At 46.9% G+C, this 13,995-nt stretch overlaps 1 protein-coding gene across 1 annotated transcript in view; it reads right to left on the reverse strand.

Annotated features, from left to right (window-relative positions):
* Window positions 1-13,995, reverse strand: part of RAB26 (RAB26, member RAS oncogene family) — a 165,418-nt gene that overhangs the window by 44,310 nt on the left and 107,113 nt on the right. The window contains exons 4-5 of the mRNA XM_063143666.1: window positions 11,846-11,912; window positions 188-240 (exon numbers count right to left, since the gene is read on the reverse strand). Coding sequence (XP_062999736.1) covers window positions 188-240; window positions 11,846-11,912 — 120 coding nt within the window. The remainder of the gene's footprint in view (window positions 1-187; window positions 241-11,845; window positions 11,913-13,995) is intronic.

Here is a 13,995-nt window from a genome sequence, read left to right on the forward strand (position 1 = left end):
TTTTGATGCCCTGATTTTGCCAGGACCCTTCCTTTGGGCACAAGTAGCAACTGAGCAGTGGGGCACCAGGATTTCTTTCACATCTAGACAACTAATAGTTGTAAACTGCTGAGAGGCCTTCAGCTATTGGGCAGTATAAAAATGTAATAAGTAAATAAATAAACTACTGAGCGCCATCAAGACTTACCTGGATATTGTCAAAGGATGCTCTGTTTGTGACATCATAAAGCAGCAGCAAAGCTGAAGAGAAAGAGAAGAAGACAACGCGGGTCAATGCTAAAGAGCAGCCACTAATTAAATGCCACAGGGCCACAGGGCTGCTGGACAGAGGGCTCCTGGAGCTACTAATTAAGAAGGCCCTTGTGCAGCAACGCCACCTTTTCCTCCTTCATAGATTTTCTGTGGTGAGAAAAAAGGCAGAAACAGCTGTGGGAAAAGATGGGAGCATAATGAATGGTAGACAACAACATTGCCTCCCCCCCACATCCATTCTGTGAATGTGGCAGGGCGATGGTGCCATGAAAGCCTTGCCTGGAAGCCCCATGTGCGTGGGGTTGGGTTTTTTTAACCAAGACGGAACATTTATAAAAAGGATCCGGCCCCCATAATTGGCCCCTGTGAATTTCAGTCCACTTGGGATAAGCACCCCACCTACGACTCTCAGTCCAGGGAAGGCGTTTGCAAATAAGATTGTCATAGGAGCAATCTGACAGCATTTTGTGGCAGTTCCATCTTTCTCTCCTTCACAGGGTTCCATCTTTCTCTCCTTCACATTGCTTTAAGGAAAAAGATGGAAGCAGCAGTAAGAAAACCCAGGAGGGTCACGAGCAGACTTCCGTGAACAAGGCAGGATGATGACACATGAAAGCCTCCTCTGGAAACACCTCTACGCATCATGCTCTTTGGTTATGCAAAATGGCGCCTTCCTCCTCCCAGGCCTTTACATACTTTGATCTCCGAAGGGTGTTTGCTTAGTATTTATTTAGAAAACGTATTCCCTTCCCCCTTCTATTGCAATGGCTTAGAATAACGTAGAAACAGCCGCAAAACATAAACATTGGTACTTCTATATTGAGAGAGGAGCAACAGATGAAAACCTAAAAACAGGGATCAGCCTATTAAAATTAGTCAACCCAGTGGAGGGCAAATGTCTGCTGGAACAACATCATCTCGGCCAAATGAAAGAAGGCCAAGGAAGAGGCCAAGGTAGTCTTTGATAAGTGGTATCTTGGCTGAACCACTGGAATTTCTCAGATGTTTTGAGGTCCAGCAGGTGGCAACAAGGAGTAGGGCCTTTTTGGTGATGACACCCACCCTGGGGAACACCCCCCTTTGTGATTCGCCAAGCCCAGCACTTTACGGTTTTAGGCATTAGACCTAAATCTAGAGGGCCTTCAGCTAAATATATACATATATATATATATATATATATATATATATACACACCATATCTTCTCATTATGATTATGAGCTCCATCAGATCAGTGTTTTATTGCACACTCAATACTGGGCACTCACGGATTTTCATGGGTTCCTCTCACGACGTTGTCTGCCTCCCTTTATTTATTGTATTTCTATACCGCCCAATAGCCGAAGTTCTCTGGGCGGTTCTCTGGGCACCTCCTGCCCCTTCTAGTCTTCTTCATGCGACCAAAAAACACACACACTCCAGTAAGTCCAACTTATTTTTCAAGACAGAAGTTACTGCTATCTCCTGCTGAATGGGCCACGGAAGTAATGAGGGACAAAAGCGCGGGTGGAGAAGCTACAGTAAGAAAACACGATTTCCCCCTGTGTGATGATGCTATTTTCCTTTATCTGTACTGATTTTTATGTTGTTGGTATTTCTGATGGTTGTTTAACATATGCTATAGTTTTGGTTTTACTGTGCATGGTTTATATTTTATTGCTGTTCCTTTTTGGTGGTGGTGGGGAATCAGGATAAAACTTGAGTCTTAAAAATGAAGAAGTACACCCATGCCTTTGACAACTGGTTGGCAATGGCCGACTGACAGGATCCCTTTTGCAGCTTGTATTTGCCAAGGGAAAATTCTGAGTTTGGCAGCTCACTGAGACGGCGCAGCTCCTCAAGGCCATGAGGGAGGGGGCAATGTGAGCTTTGGGGGGAACCAATGTGCCTGCCAAACAATTCGTGATTTACTGTTTTATTGACAAAAACCATTCAAAACCTCTGTGCTTCCAAAAAGCACTCAAGGTGGCTTCCAAAGAATACCTTTCAAATGATTCCCCTCAAAGGAGCCTGTTTGCGTCCCACCTGCTCATTCAGTACATTTGCAAATGAAAAGTGGTGCATGTAAGACGCTGCCCTGACATAACAGACCGCTTAGAAAACTGGAGAATACAAAATAAAACAACCGTATGGTGCGCCTTATTTGGAACACTTTGCGCAGTTCTGGTTGCTCTGGGCAGTGTGGCGTAGTGGCTAGAGTGTTGGACTGGGAGTCGGGAGATCTGGGTTCTAGTCCCCACTCGGCCAGGGAAGCTCACTGGGTGACTTTGGACCAGTCACAGACTCTCAGCCCAGCCTACCTCACAGGGTTGTTGTTGTGAGGATAACACGGAGAGGAGGAGGAGGATTATGTACGCCGCCTTGGGTTCCTTGGAGGAAAAAATACAGGATATAAATGCAATAATTTTTTTAAAAAAATCACAACCTCCCTGTGTCAGGCAATTTCCTGGGGGGAAATCTTGGAATGCTTGTCCATTTCCACTGCCTCCCCTTTAACCCCAGATGTGCTAGGACCAGCAATGGGGGTCCTCCTTGTCTGTTTCTCATTTCATTCCAGGAAGCTGGTTGGGAGGAATTGTGAGGTGAACATAAGCCAATGGGGGCAGGAATGCCTTGTGTAACCCCCAAAGCCCCTCTGGACCTGCCCGGAGATGTGGACACCTCAGGGCTCCCTGTGGCCAGGACAGGGAAGGGCCTTCAGGGCACTCCCTTCCTTCTGGTGGCATTCCTTTTCATTTGTTCAGTCCTTAATAAAGGCAGAGGACCCGCTCCACGGCTGAAGCTAAAGTACAGCCACAAAGGAGAGAAACATGTTCTCGGGGTGCAAAACAGATTTATTGACAAGAAACCTGATGTGATGCGTTTTGGCCTGCCCTTTATTTAGAGGCCTTCTTCATTCAGGGGGTAGAAAGAATTTCTTCCAGCAAAAAGATTCGTCTCCTGTATTATTCTACTGGCGACTTGGAGGCCCTTTCTACGAGTTGGCAGCTGCGTTGTGTAACTGATGCAGCGCCACTGCGCAACCACCATGGTGTAAATAGGGTGTACAGACAGCCCCTCTGTAGCGGTTGCAGTCAAATTTATTTGCCCTGCACTGCCGACATTCACCAGTGTGGGGGCAAGGGTGGCAGGGACCATGGGAGCCCGTATGTGGGCCACCCCTGGATTAGCACAACATGAGCCATCCCTAGTTATGGGGCCAGACTATATCCATCATACTCTACTTGTGAGGTTCAGGGCGCATTTGCCAAGATACTGCTAGGGCCAGATTGCTGGACCTACTTGGTCTAATCCAACAAGGCAATTTTAAACTTCTTTGGATTTCCCAAATGATGTATGTCTTATCCCAGTCCATAAAACCTGTTTAATCTTGTTCATGTAACAAAACACCAAATGTTAAAGTACATGAATCAAAGTAAATGTTCAGGATAAACAGTTGAGCAATTAAATTAATACATTAAAGGATAAATTGTCTCCATCCCAAAATTAGCGTTGCAGTGTCTTCAGAAGCCCCTTATGTTCAGCAGAGATTACTTTTTGACATCGCAAAAAGCGCAGCCCAGATGCAGAATGCTCATTTGACACAACGATAGTCAAACAACACAGAAAGAGTAACCATTTTGTACGATAACACAAATTCCATTCCAGCTTTAAGCCATCTTTCTCCCAGATAGACGCGAACTCGAGCACCGCTTTAATTACAAAACGTGACAGTTATTGGTAACACTGCAGGAGGAGAGAGATTCATCTTTCGCTAACGGGGCCAGATACAACGTTAGCTTAGCTACCAACACTCAAGAATTCAACTACAGCAAAGCTGTGGGTACTCTTGAAAAGATAAGCCGTCTCCACAACTATGAACTTAGATATGTATTCTATTTTCCATTTTTAATCTGTCTGTAAGGTATTTTAACATTTAAATTGTTTCTAATCCACCTAGAGAACATTGGTTATTGAGATGATTAAAAATCTCATAAACCGAGGCTGCACAGCTTGTGTGAACCCCTAAACTGAAGACAAACCCCATGAAGGTGCACCCCTGAGGCCTGACAGGATCCTCTTCTCTTTCGCTGCCTGTCTGGGATTACAAAAGCAGAGGGTGCAGCCCCCCCCCCCCCCCGCAAGCATGGCCCAGCACAGTAAAGCCACGTGGTAGTGCCACTTGTGGTATCGCGCTGCACTCGGTGTGAGAGACCACAAATTCCACAGTCCTGCCACAATCACGGTCCCAGAAGATTCTCTGGGTGACCCAAGATACTCCGCTCCCAGCCAGACAAGTGCTGCTCTTGGGGGAAATCCGCTCACCACTTCCTACCTGACAAACATCTGTTTTGCCACATGTTCATGGTTCACGTGTTATACCTTGATAGAGACAGTGAAAGTCGTTTGGTCACTGCTGCAAGTTCAGGGCCTCAACCGGAAGAGCGCACTTGGCCTTGGAGCACAGACAAGCGCATGCCAGCTCCGTGTGCAGGATTGTTCCAGCCTGTAGGCCCTTCCCTCCGCACGTATCCTGACTGAACAGCAACAACAACAAATATCCAGGAGGAGGCAGGTACTAAGATCTTGCCATGCTGAGGTTTCCCTAACTTCTTAGAGAAACCGCATACATCAGACGGATCTCACCACAGCAAACGGCTTCATCCACTACATTCTGAGGTGAAGCCAAACACTGCAGGAAGCCATAAAACACTGTTTCCAGCATGTTCTCCCAACTCCACTTGCAAATATTTTCCGCATTGCAGGTAAACAACCTCTGAACTGGATTTCCTGTGCATGAGAAGCATTCCTCGTGCCTCGGTGGCGTTAGGAGACCTCCATTAGTATTCGTGCGAGGCCGTCTCTAGAGAGCGCTCTCGTTCTGCCCGGGCGGAAAACTCCGCGGAATAAACACGGCCTGCTTGACAGTCAGAGTGACTGTTCTGTTGGGAAAGGGTAATTTTCATTTCATAAGATGAAAGTGTATGTAAAATAGCAGTGGGTTGTAAAGGAAGCATTTGGGATTGCTTGTGATTGATGGTCGAAACCGAGGCAGGACTTATTAAATCAACTCATCTTCTGTTTCCTGGGAATGACCAATTGGAGCGAGCAAACAGGGGGATTTTGTGTGGGACTGCCCTCAGAGGCAAGGAGGGGGTCACTTTGTCGGTTTTGAACTTGGTTTGTGGCTTGTTTAAATCTCTCTCTCTCTCTCTCTCTCTGATTTGGGCTTTTGTTCTCTCGCTCTTCATTCAGGCTGCTGGATCTTCTGCTATTTTGGTTCTTCCCCCACTTCTTCAAACTGCTTAAGAAAAAAACTTGAGGTGGGTCATTGGTGGATGAGTTGGTGGCTCACCTGTCTCAGCCTGCTGCTATGGAAGCCTGTGGCTTGTGGGTGAAACCACTGTCCACGGCTGGGGGTGATGTCAGTGGCTGAGCTCCGTGGCAAGGCTGCCTGTTCCCCGAGAGTGAGCAAACGGGGGAGTTTTGCAGGGAGAACTGAGGGGGAGACCAGGGAAGAGGCAGACTCCTCTGGAAAGCCCAGCAGCCTGGGCACGGAGGGAGCTGCAGGCCGTGTGGGTGCCCCGGTTGCCTCCTTGCCCGAGGGCAGCATGAATCACACCTGCAGCAAGCGCCAGCTCGGAGCTCTGATGGAAGAGAAGGCGAAGAGGCTAGAGGCCTGCCTCTCTACGCCCCAGCTGAACTGGGAGGATGAAAGGCATTTAGAGGAGGGGCAGGAGGTCCTCCTGACAGAGCCCCAGAAAGGGGAAGCTTTCCAAGGAAGAACAGAACAACGGGTGAGAGGTAGGGGAGAAGATGTCTGTGGCACAGAACACCAGGAGAATCAGGAACATTCTGTGCGACTGTGCAATACTTGTAGACAATGGGGTGCACCTTACAGGGACTATGGGCCTGTTCAGAGGACACCCTAAACCCTGCTGGTTAAGGCTTTTGCTTAAGGAGCAGGGTTTAAGGTGTCTTGTATGATGCGTTTTGCTGAACCCTAGTCACTCACTAACCACAGTCGGACCATCTGCAGCAGGGTTAGCAGCTCTAACCATGGCCTAAGCGTTGTGTGCAGCAGCACGGCTTGCGGTTAGTGCTAGCCCCAGAAAACCACAGTTTCACTAACCACAGAGCCTGAAGTCTCGTCTGAAGAGGCCCTATGAAAAATAATTTTGGCAGGAGCCTCCCAAACCTGATGGGCTTTAAACCAACTCTTTGGGGAGGTATCAAGCCCCGACTAGGGGATTCCTCCTCAGAGGAGGGTCCAAAGCTCCCAGTAACTGGCAACCACCTATGCCAGAGGTCCAGGAGAAGCCTGGGTCCTCAGGGGAGACTGCTGACCGACCTCCCCCCAGGGAGAAGGGAGCTCTGCTTCAGAGGCAGAATGGCCACTGAGCCCCGGAAGTGCCGACACCTGAAAAGACAGGCGAGAGTCCTCCTGGGAATAGCGCTCCCCATGAATAAAGGGCACCTCACGTATAAGGGTTCTCCTCATGAGGTGGGCTTCTTCCAGAAGCCTCCTGGGCTACAACTGAGCCTGCAGTGGGGTTCTGGCAGCTCCTGCTTAGAAGAAGCTTGTGACTGAGATATATCAAAAGAAGATGGAAAGGCACCACAACAATGCAGCCATCTTGACTGCAAGGTGTGGAAGTACATTAGTTCAAAGGTTACCCTTTCCTGACTAAATGATGCTTGAGATGTACACTGGCAGCTTCCCACATGCTTCCTTTGAACTCCTAGGGTGTTTTCTTTCTTTCTTTTTTTAAATTAAAGGTTAAAAGCTACAGGCTCAAGTTACAGGAATCATAGAATCATAGAATAGCAGAGTTGGAAGGGGCCTACAAGGCCATCGAGTCCAACCCCCTGCTCAATGCAGGAATCCACCCTAAAGCATCCCAGACAGATGCTTGTCCAGCTGCCTCTTGAAGGCCTCTAGTGTGGGAGAGCCCACAACCTCCCTAGGTAGCTGATTCCACTGTCGCACTGCTCTAACAGTCAGGAAGTTTTTCCTGATGTCCAGCCGGAATCTGGCTTCCTTTAACTTGAGCCCGTTATTCCGTGTCCTGCACTCTGGGAGAATCGAGAAGAGATCCTGGCCCTCCTCTGTGTGACAACCTTTTAAGTATTTGAAGAGTGCTATCATGTCTCCCCTCAATCTTCTCTTCTCCAGGCTAAACATGCCCAGTTCTTTCAGTCTCTCTTCATAGGGCTTTGTTTCTAGACCTCTGATCATCCTCGTTGCCCTCTTCTGAACACGCTCCAGCTTGTCTGCGTCCTTCTTAAATTGTGGAGCCCAGAACTGGACGCAATACTCTAGATGAGGCCTAACCAGGGCCGAATAGAGAGGAACCAGTACCTCACGTGATTTGGAAGCTATACTTCTATTAATGCAGCCCAAAATAGCATTTGCCTTTCTTGCAGCCATATCGCACTGTTGGCTCATATTCAGCTTGTGATCTACAACAATTCCAAGATCTTTCTCATTTGTAGTATTGCTGAGCCAAGTGTCCCCCATCTTGTAACTGTGCATTTGGTTTCTATTCCCTAAATGTAGAACTTGGCATTTATCCCTATTAAATTTCATTCTGTTGTTTTCAGCCCAGCACTCCAGCCTATCAAGATCACTTTGAAACCAGATTCAGGCTGGTCATCAGGAAAAAAACTTCCTGATTGTTACAGCAATGGTACGACAATGGAACCAATGACCTAGGGCAGTGGTGGGCTCTCCCACACTAGAGGCCTTCAAGAGGCAGCCGGACAGCCACCTGTCAGGGATGCTTCAAGGTGGAATTCCTGCATTGAGCAGGGGGTTGGACTGGATGGCCTTAGAGGCCCCTTGCAACTCTACTGTTCTACGATCCTATGATTCTATGAAATTATCTTATGTAAGAGGAACTGCTTGTCTATATGCATTTGAGCTTCCTCCTGATAAGCACAGAAACGCACATGCTGCACAAGGACTGAACCAAAATTCACTGGCTTATTTGCACATGGTAAAATGAAGGCATGTTGGTAATTTTTCAAGGGGAGTGAATGGGTCTAGCACATCATTTTTCCACAGTATGCCCCAGGTGGATGTCATCCCAGAGCCTTGGGGGTAGAAGCATGGCAGCTTTGCCATTGCTAAAGAAGAAGCAGAATCCAAAGAAGTGAGGGAATACATTATTATTATTATTATTATTATTATTATTATTATTAGCATTTCTATACAACCCCATAGTCGAGGTTCTCTGGGCAATTTATAAAGATTAAAAACATGCAACACAATATGCAAAATTTAAAAACAAAAAACACCTAACAGATAGTATACGCAGAGACAACATACATCTAAAAACAACTTTGAGCATTCAGCCAAACCTAAATAACTCATCCAGGATCAATCAAAACTCTTCACATATTGCCCAAAGCCTGGGAAAAGAGAACAGTCTTGACCTGATGCCCAAACGTTTGCAATGTTGGCACCATGGCCATTTCGACACAAGCCCAGTGTAGAGGGAGGGAGGGGGGAGGATCTCACGAGTCTAAATGTGGGTGCGATATCCTGGAAGGAAGGAGGGTGTTGCGCCCACCATTTTTTAATTATTATTTTTAAAGGAGCTGAGCGCACGTGCGCTCCAACGAACAGTGAGTTAAAAAAGAAAAGGAAAAAAGCCCCGCCCCTGCTCCCCCTGCTTCCTCCCAGCCCGGTTCCTTCCCTCTACTGATCCCCACTACTCACAGGGAGGAGGGAAGAAGCCGGGATCGTCCTAGGGCGATCCCGAGACCGTGGGAAGAATCGGGTTTTCCTAGGGAGTACTTATCCCTGGGAAAACCCGTTCTTGTCCCTTCTCCCTCCCGGGAGTCCCTGTGCATCATTTGGACGCACAGGGACTCGGCTGTGATCAGCCCACATTTTCAGGCTAGTGTAGAAATGGCCCAAGAGGGCCTCATTGGGGAGATCATTCCATAATTGGGTGGCCACCACTGAGAAGGCTATCTTCCGAGCCTCCCTCGGGAGGAGGACCTTAGATGTTGAATGTAGTGCATGGGTAGGTTCATGTCAGGAGAAGCGCTCCATCTGGTACTGCAGTCCTGAGCTGTGTAAATTGCCTGGTAAGCACTCTCCCAAAATAGGAGGGGGGGGGGGAGAGAAACTGCTATGGGGACCGAGGGAAGGGAAGGGCCTTGTGCCTCACGGGAGTTAGCCAGTCAGCACTCTGCATGTCTGGCTTCTGCCCCAAATTGGAAGCACTCATTTCCCTCAGGTCAGCCCTAAAGCAAAGGCTGCACCAGAGATGTACATTCAGATACAGCCAAAGAGAAAACCTAACAATGAAGGGTGATTCAGGGAAAGACGTAGGTGTCTGGCATCTGAGGAATGGGAAAGGCTGAGGAGGCGGGCCACGTGGCTTCACTGAGAGGGTGCCCACTCCTCTGGGCTGGTGATTCCTGCAGGCCATGTGGTGGGAGGTTCACTTCTGCTACTGCTTTGGGCTGATCCCAGGGTACAGCAAACCATGCAGGCTGCCACTGAAATCAGGGCATCTGTAATGATCAAATCAGGGCAATTCCACAAATTAGGGCATTGGGTGATCATATCAGAAGGTCCTTTGGAGAAATTCACACACACACACACACGAAGCAAAACTTCATAGATGGATTTGGGTGGGCATGAACGGGGGATCACAGGAGCTACTGCTTGTGCTTTGGCAGAGGTATATGATACTCCCAGAAGCAACTCCCTTGGTCCTTTTGCATTTTTTAAACCAGCATTTTAATCATTTTTACTTGAGAAACTACTCCCTGCCACTCACTAATCCTCTGAAAACTCTTGATTTCATTACGGAATGTTTAATACAAACATTTATTTGCTGGCATTCTTCCCGTTCTTAATTCTCAAAAGCCCTGATAGCCAATAATTTGGCCTGCCAGCTGGGACTTACACACGAAAATTCCACAAATGCTTCCCTCTTTCACCGCTCTGCCCTCTGCTTCCCCAGCTTTTCATGACCGAAAGAAGGGGAATATTTAGAGGCCCCAGCGAAGCTGCTTTGATCAGAAGGCTGCACCGCAGGATCCCTCGCAATGTCACAGAGGATGCTGGGATGTGCATGTTAGATTGCTGCAAATATTGCTGGAGATTCGTTGCAGCATTTTCTCTGACATTACGAAAAGATTCTGGGATAACTATTTTGGAATGTGCTGCAGAGTTGGGGAAACAAAGTGACCGTGGCCAGTTTTGCTCTCACGGTGCTCTTTTCAATGGTTAAAGGGTCTGTTGACCGGAGCAGCAATTTGATACTCACCTATTCACCTGGTGGCCAACTGCTTCTCACCCTAGGTGCACAGCAACCCACTCACCTAGAGAGAAACACCTCACTGGCTCCACATTTCCTGTTCTGTGCAACCAACCCATTTACAAAAATTCCCATTCCCCGTTACTGCCGACCCAAGACGCTTCTAGCACAGGTGGAAGTTTTCTCTTTGCTCATTAGCCAAGTGTGATTTCAATGCATTTTACGGGGCTGCCTGCCTGACTTTGAGGGGAACTCCAATTTGAATACGAAGCGCTTTGCAGAGAGGAGCTGCTGACATTTCCCTTCAGCCCTTGACAGTGCAAAAGGCCCTTTCATGCTATTGCTCGCTCCATTAGGAATTCCGTGCCACAGCTGGGAACTCTACCAGTTCAAAACATACAACCAAAGGCAGAGCCCAACTCTAAAACTGGGCCAGATCAATTTAAAACCACATCCAGCAGAACAGTGTCTTTGATCTACTCCTGGGGAGGAAGTGAGATCCCCTTTCCTTTGTAGAGTGCCTTTGTAGATGCATCTTTCACTTTGCTTCTCCACCGCAATGCAGGGAACATACTGGGACAAACTCCATCCCATCTGAAGACTGGGGCTTTTGACCTGCCCAGAGACACCCCCTGCTTTGGGGGTTTCTGTTTTGCTCAACGTCCAGCTCAAAGGAATATTCTGGTGAACTTAAAATCCTGCTCACTTCTTTCTGACTTAATCAGTCCTCATTAAGGTATTGTGCTGATCTTGAGGAAGCAAACAGGAGAGCCAAAACACAGCCAGAGCGAGAGCGTGATTTTAATATGGACAAGACAGAAGTGCTCATTGGTTTTCATGAATGTTTTCAGCAATATTAAATGGAACTTTTCCATTTTGGCTGTTCTTCCATCATTACTTCAAAAGTGTTTGAATGAGTTGCCATCACTCTCAGCTGACATCTGCCCTCATTTACAAATCAGGTTGGCTGCATTTTTTTCTTGGCCTTTCCCACTGCACGATCGCACATTGACTGGGATTGCCATGTCACTAATCTGGGAAGATGAAGAAGCAGTCACTAGAAGGGGGAACAAATACCAAAGCAGCAGCAAAAAACTGCAGTGAACACGACTGAAAAAAGGTGAATGTTTTCACAATTAAAGAGGTGTGGGAATATATTCCTGTCCCCTCTTTCTCAAAATCACTACTTTCAACTTGAAAATCAAAGTGAAAGAGCAATTTTGATAGAGCCTTAGATTTAAGCTAGATTCCTTCTTTATTATTATTATTTTTCACCTTGTCCCACTCAACTCAGTTATTAATCTGAAAGCAAGAAAAGTGCGCATGTTCTTACCATGGGCATCCCGGTAGTACGCGTGTGTGACACTGCGGAATCTCTCCTGGCCAGCCGTATCCCAGATCTGAAAATGGGAATAAGCCACCAAAAACAAAAACATGAGAAAGGAAGACGCCAATTTGCAAATCTCTTCTTCTGCTCAATATGTTGATATGTTGAAAGAGTCAACCCAGGGGGAAAGGTTGTGTTGATTCTTCTCTTTCCTGTTGGTGTAACTGCCAGGCTGGTAGGAAGCAGAATGCTCCTTTCAGCAGTTCATGGAATTTTCCAAAATTCACTGAGTTAGGTCCTGGCCACATTATTTACACTTAAGGCCCTTTGAAATAAATGGGACTTAAGTTTGTCATGGCAAACTTTTTCAATGGGATCTAACTATGACTATCTTGGTTGGAATCCAGCCCAATATTCTTTCATAAGCAAAATTTGCTGCTCGTGTTTTGTTTTGTTTTGAACTGGCCCATATGGCAATTGCATTTTAGAAAAATACTAAGGCTGGGATTGAGAGAAGCTCCTTTAGGCATGCCAAAGAGCCTGCTCATCCCCAGAGAGAAGTTTGGTGTTGTTTTTTAACAGCAACCCCCACCCCCACCAAACCCCCACTCCCACCCCACCCCATGCTGTATCACAAATTGTTCTAGCAACTCTTTGCATTTTCAAAAACAGTCTCCCATAAGGCTTGGAGGTTGAAAACAAGCCTAAACCCCATAGGACTTGTGGGAATAGTTGCACAGTTCTTTCAATACTGACTTAATTATTTAGATTTGTGACTTTGTGTTAAGATACACAGAAATTAACTACATATTATGAATGTATTTTGCAATTAATTTTTCCAAGCCAAACAGTCCTTTCACTTCCTACATGGAACCTGCACTTTATCAACAATCCGTTGCTGGTGGTTTCCTTTTGGTCCTGAACAGAAAGAACATTTGTGAACATCCCATGATATTATAATAGTTCAGCCAATGGTTATGTACAATTACAGGCAACACGCAGTGTTTAGCATGTAAGAAAACATATTAGATGTACAATCTGAAGGAAGGGGGGCACAGAACAAGACTCAGCATTGCAGCACCTGAGCCACCAATCAAGACTGCCAAATATTGTTATTGATTACAGGTGTAATGAAATCAATAATTACAGTTTTGTAACCTTTGAGTTGGCTTAATAAGGGTATTACACTATATGGATTACAGAATTGTGACAATTTTGAAAAATGATGGGAAGAAATATAAAGTAGTTCTCCGTGGAAAAAAAACCCAGAAAGTCAAATTGCCATCCCATCACCAAGGCAGCTTTCTGGAAAGTGTTGTTTTTAATGATGAGGTGAAGGGTCCAATCAATCTGAAACATGATTAATTTTCACAGCCCACAGAGGGATGCTGATAGAGATAATAATAGACCAGAGGTGGCATGAGCAATACATCTCTCAAGTAGGCCTGGGCCATTCCTCAACCTGATGGAATACTGGAGCACTCCCCATTTGACTTGGCAAAGAACTTACCCTGCATTCTTAAATGGGTAAATCCATTGGACAAGACTGACAGCTGAGCCAGTACCTACCTTGCCAGAGTGTCTGTCTGTCATGCAAACTGTGAAGCTGGGATCACACCATGGCTGAAGCACCTGGTAGATCTCTTTACATCTGATTTCTGTCACAGGGCTGCCTTGACGGCGCCCCGTTGGTGCCGTAAGCCCTGTGGTTTCCCTCCTGCAGGGTTGCACTTGCGAATTCCCAGGCCAAGGAGGGAGCGCAGGGTTTCCAGCGGTCACCCAGGTACTTGAGCCAGCCCCCGCCCTCTTCCTGACTACCAGCAACCAATCGCCAGTCGCCATCCACCAGGACCGCCCCACCCCCTGATCAGCCACAGAGCGAGATCAGAGGGCAGAAGAACTGACCTCATTCAGGCAGGAAAAGCCGGGGTAAGTCCTTGGCTCTTTGCCCCGGGTGGCTCTGAATCAGCGGCTGCGTCATATAACCGATTCGGAGCCACGCTGGGGCAAAGAGAACATATAGACAGCCCCTCAGTTCTAGGGTATTATTCCATTATTTTAGATGCCGCTGTTAAAACTTATTTAAGGATTATTTAGCCTTAGGGTACTAAATAATACATAAACTAGAGGCTTGCTCAGGGAAGTAGATAAAGTTG

Source organism: Elgaria multicarinata, chromosome 17 (assembly GCF_023053635.1).
Source record: "Elgaria multicarinata webbii isolate HBS135686 ecotype San Diego chromosome 17, rElgMul1.1.pri, whole genome shotgun sequence".
Lineage (NCBI taxonomy): Eukaryota > Metazoa > Chordata > Lepidosauria > Squamata > Anguidae > Elgaria > Elgaria multicarinata.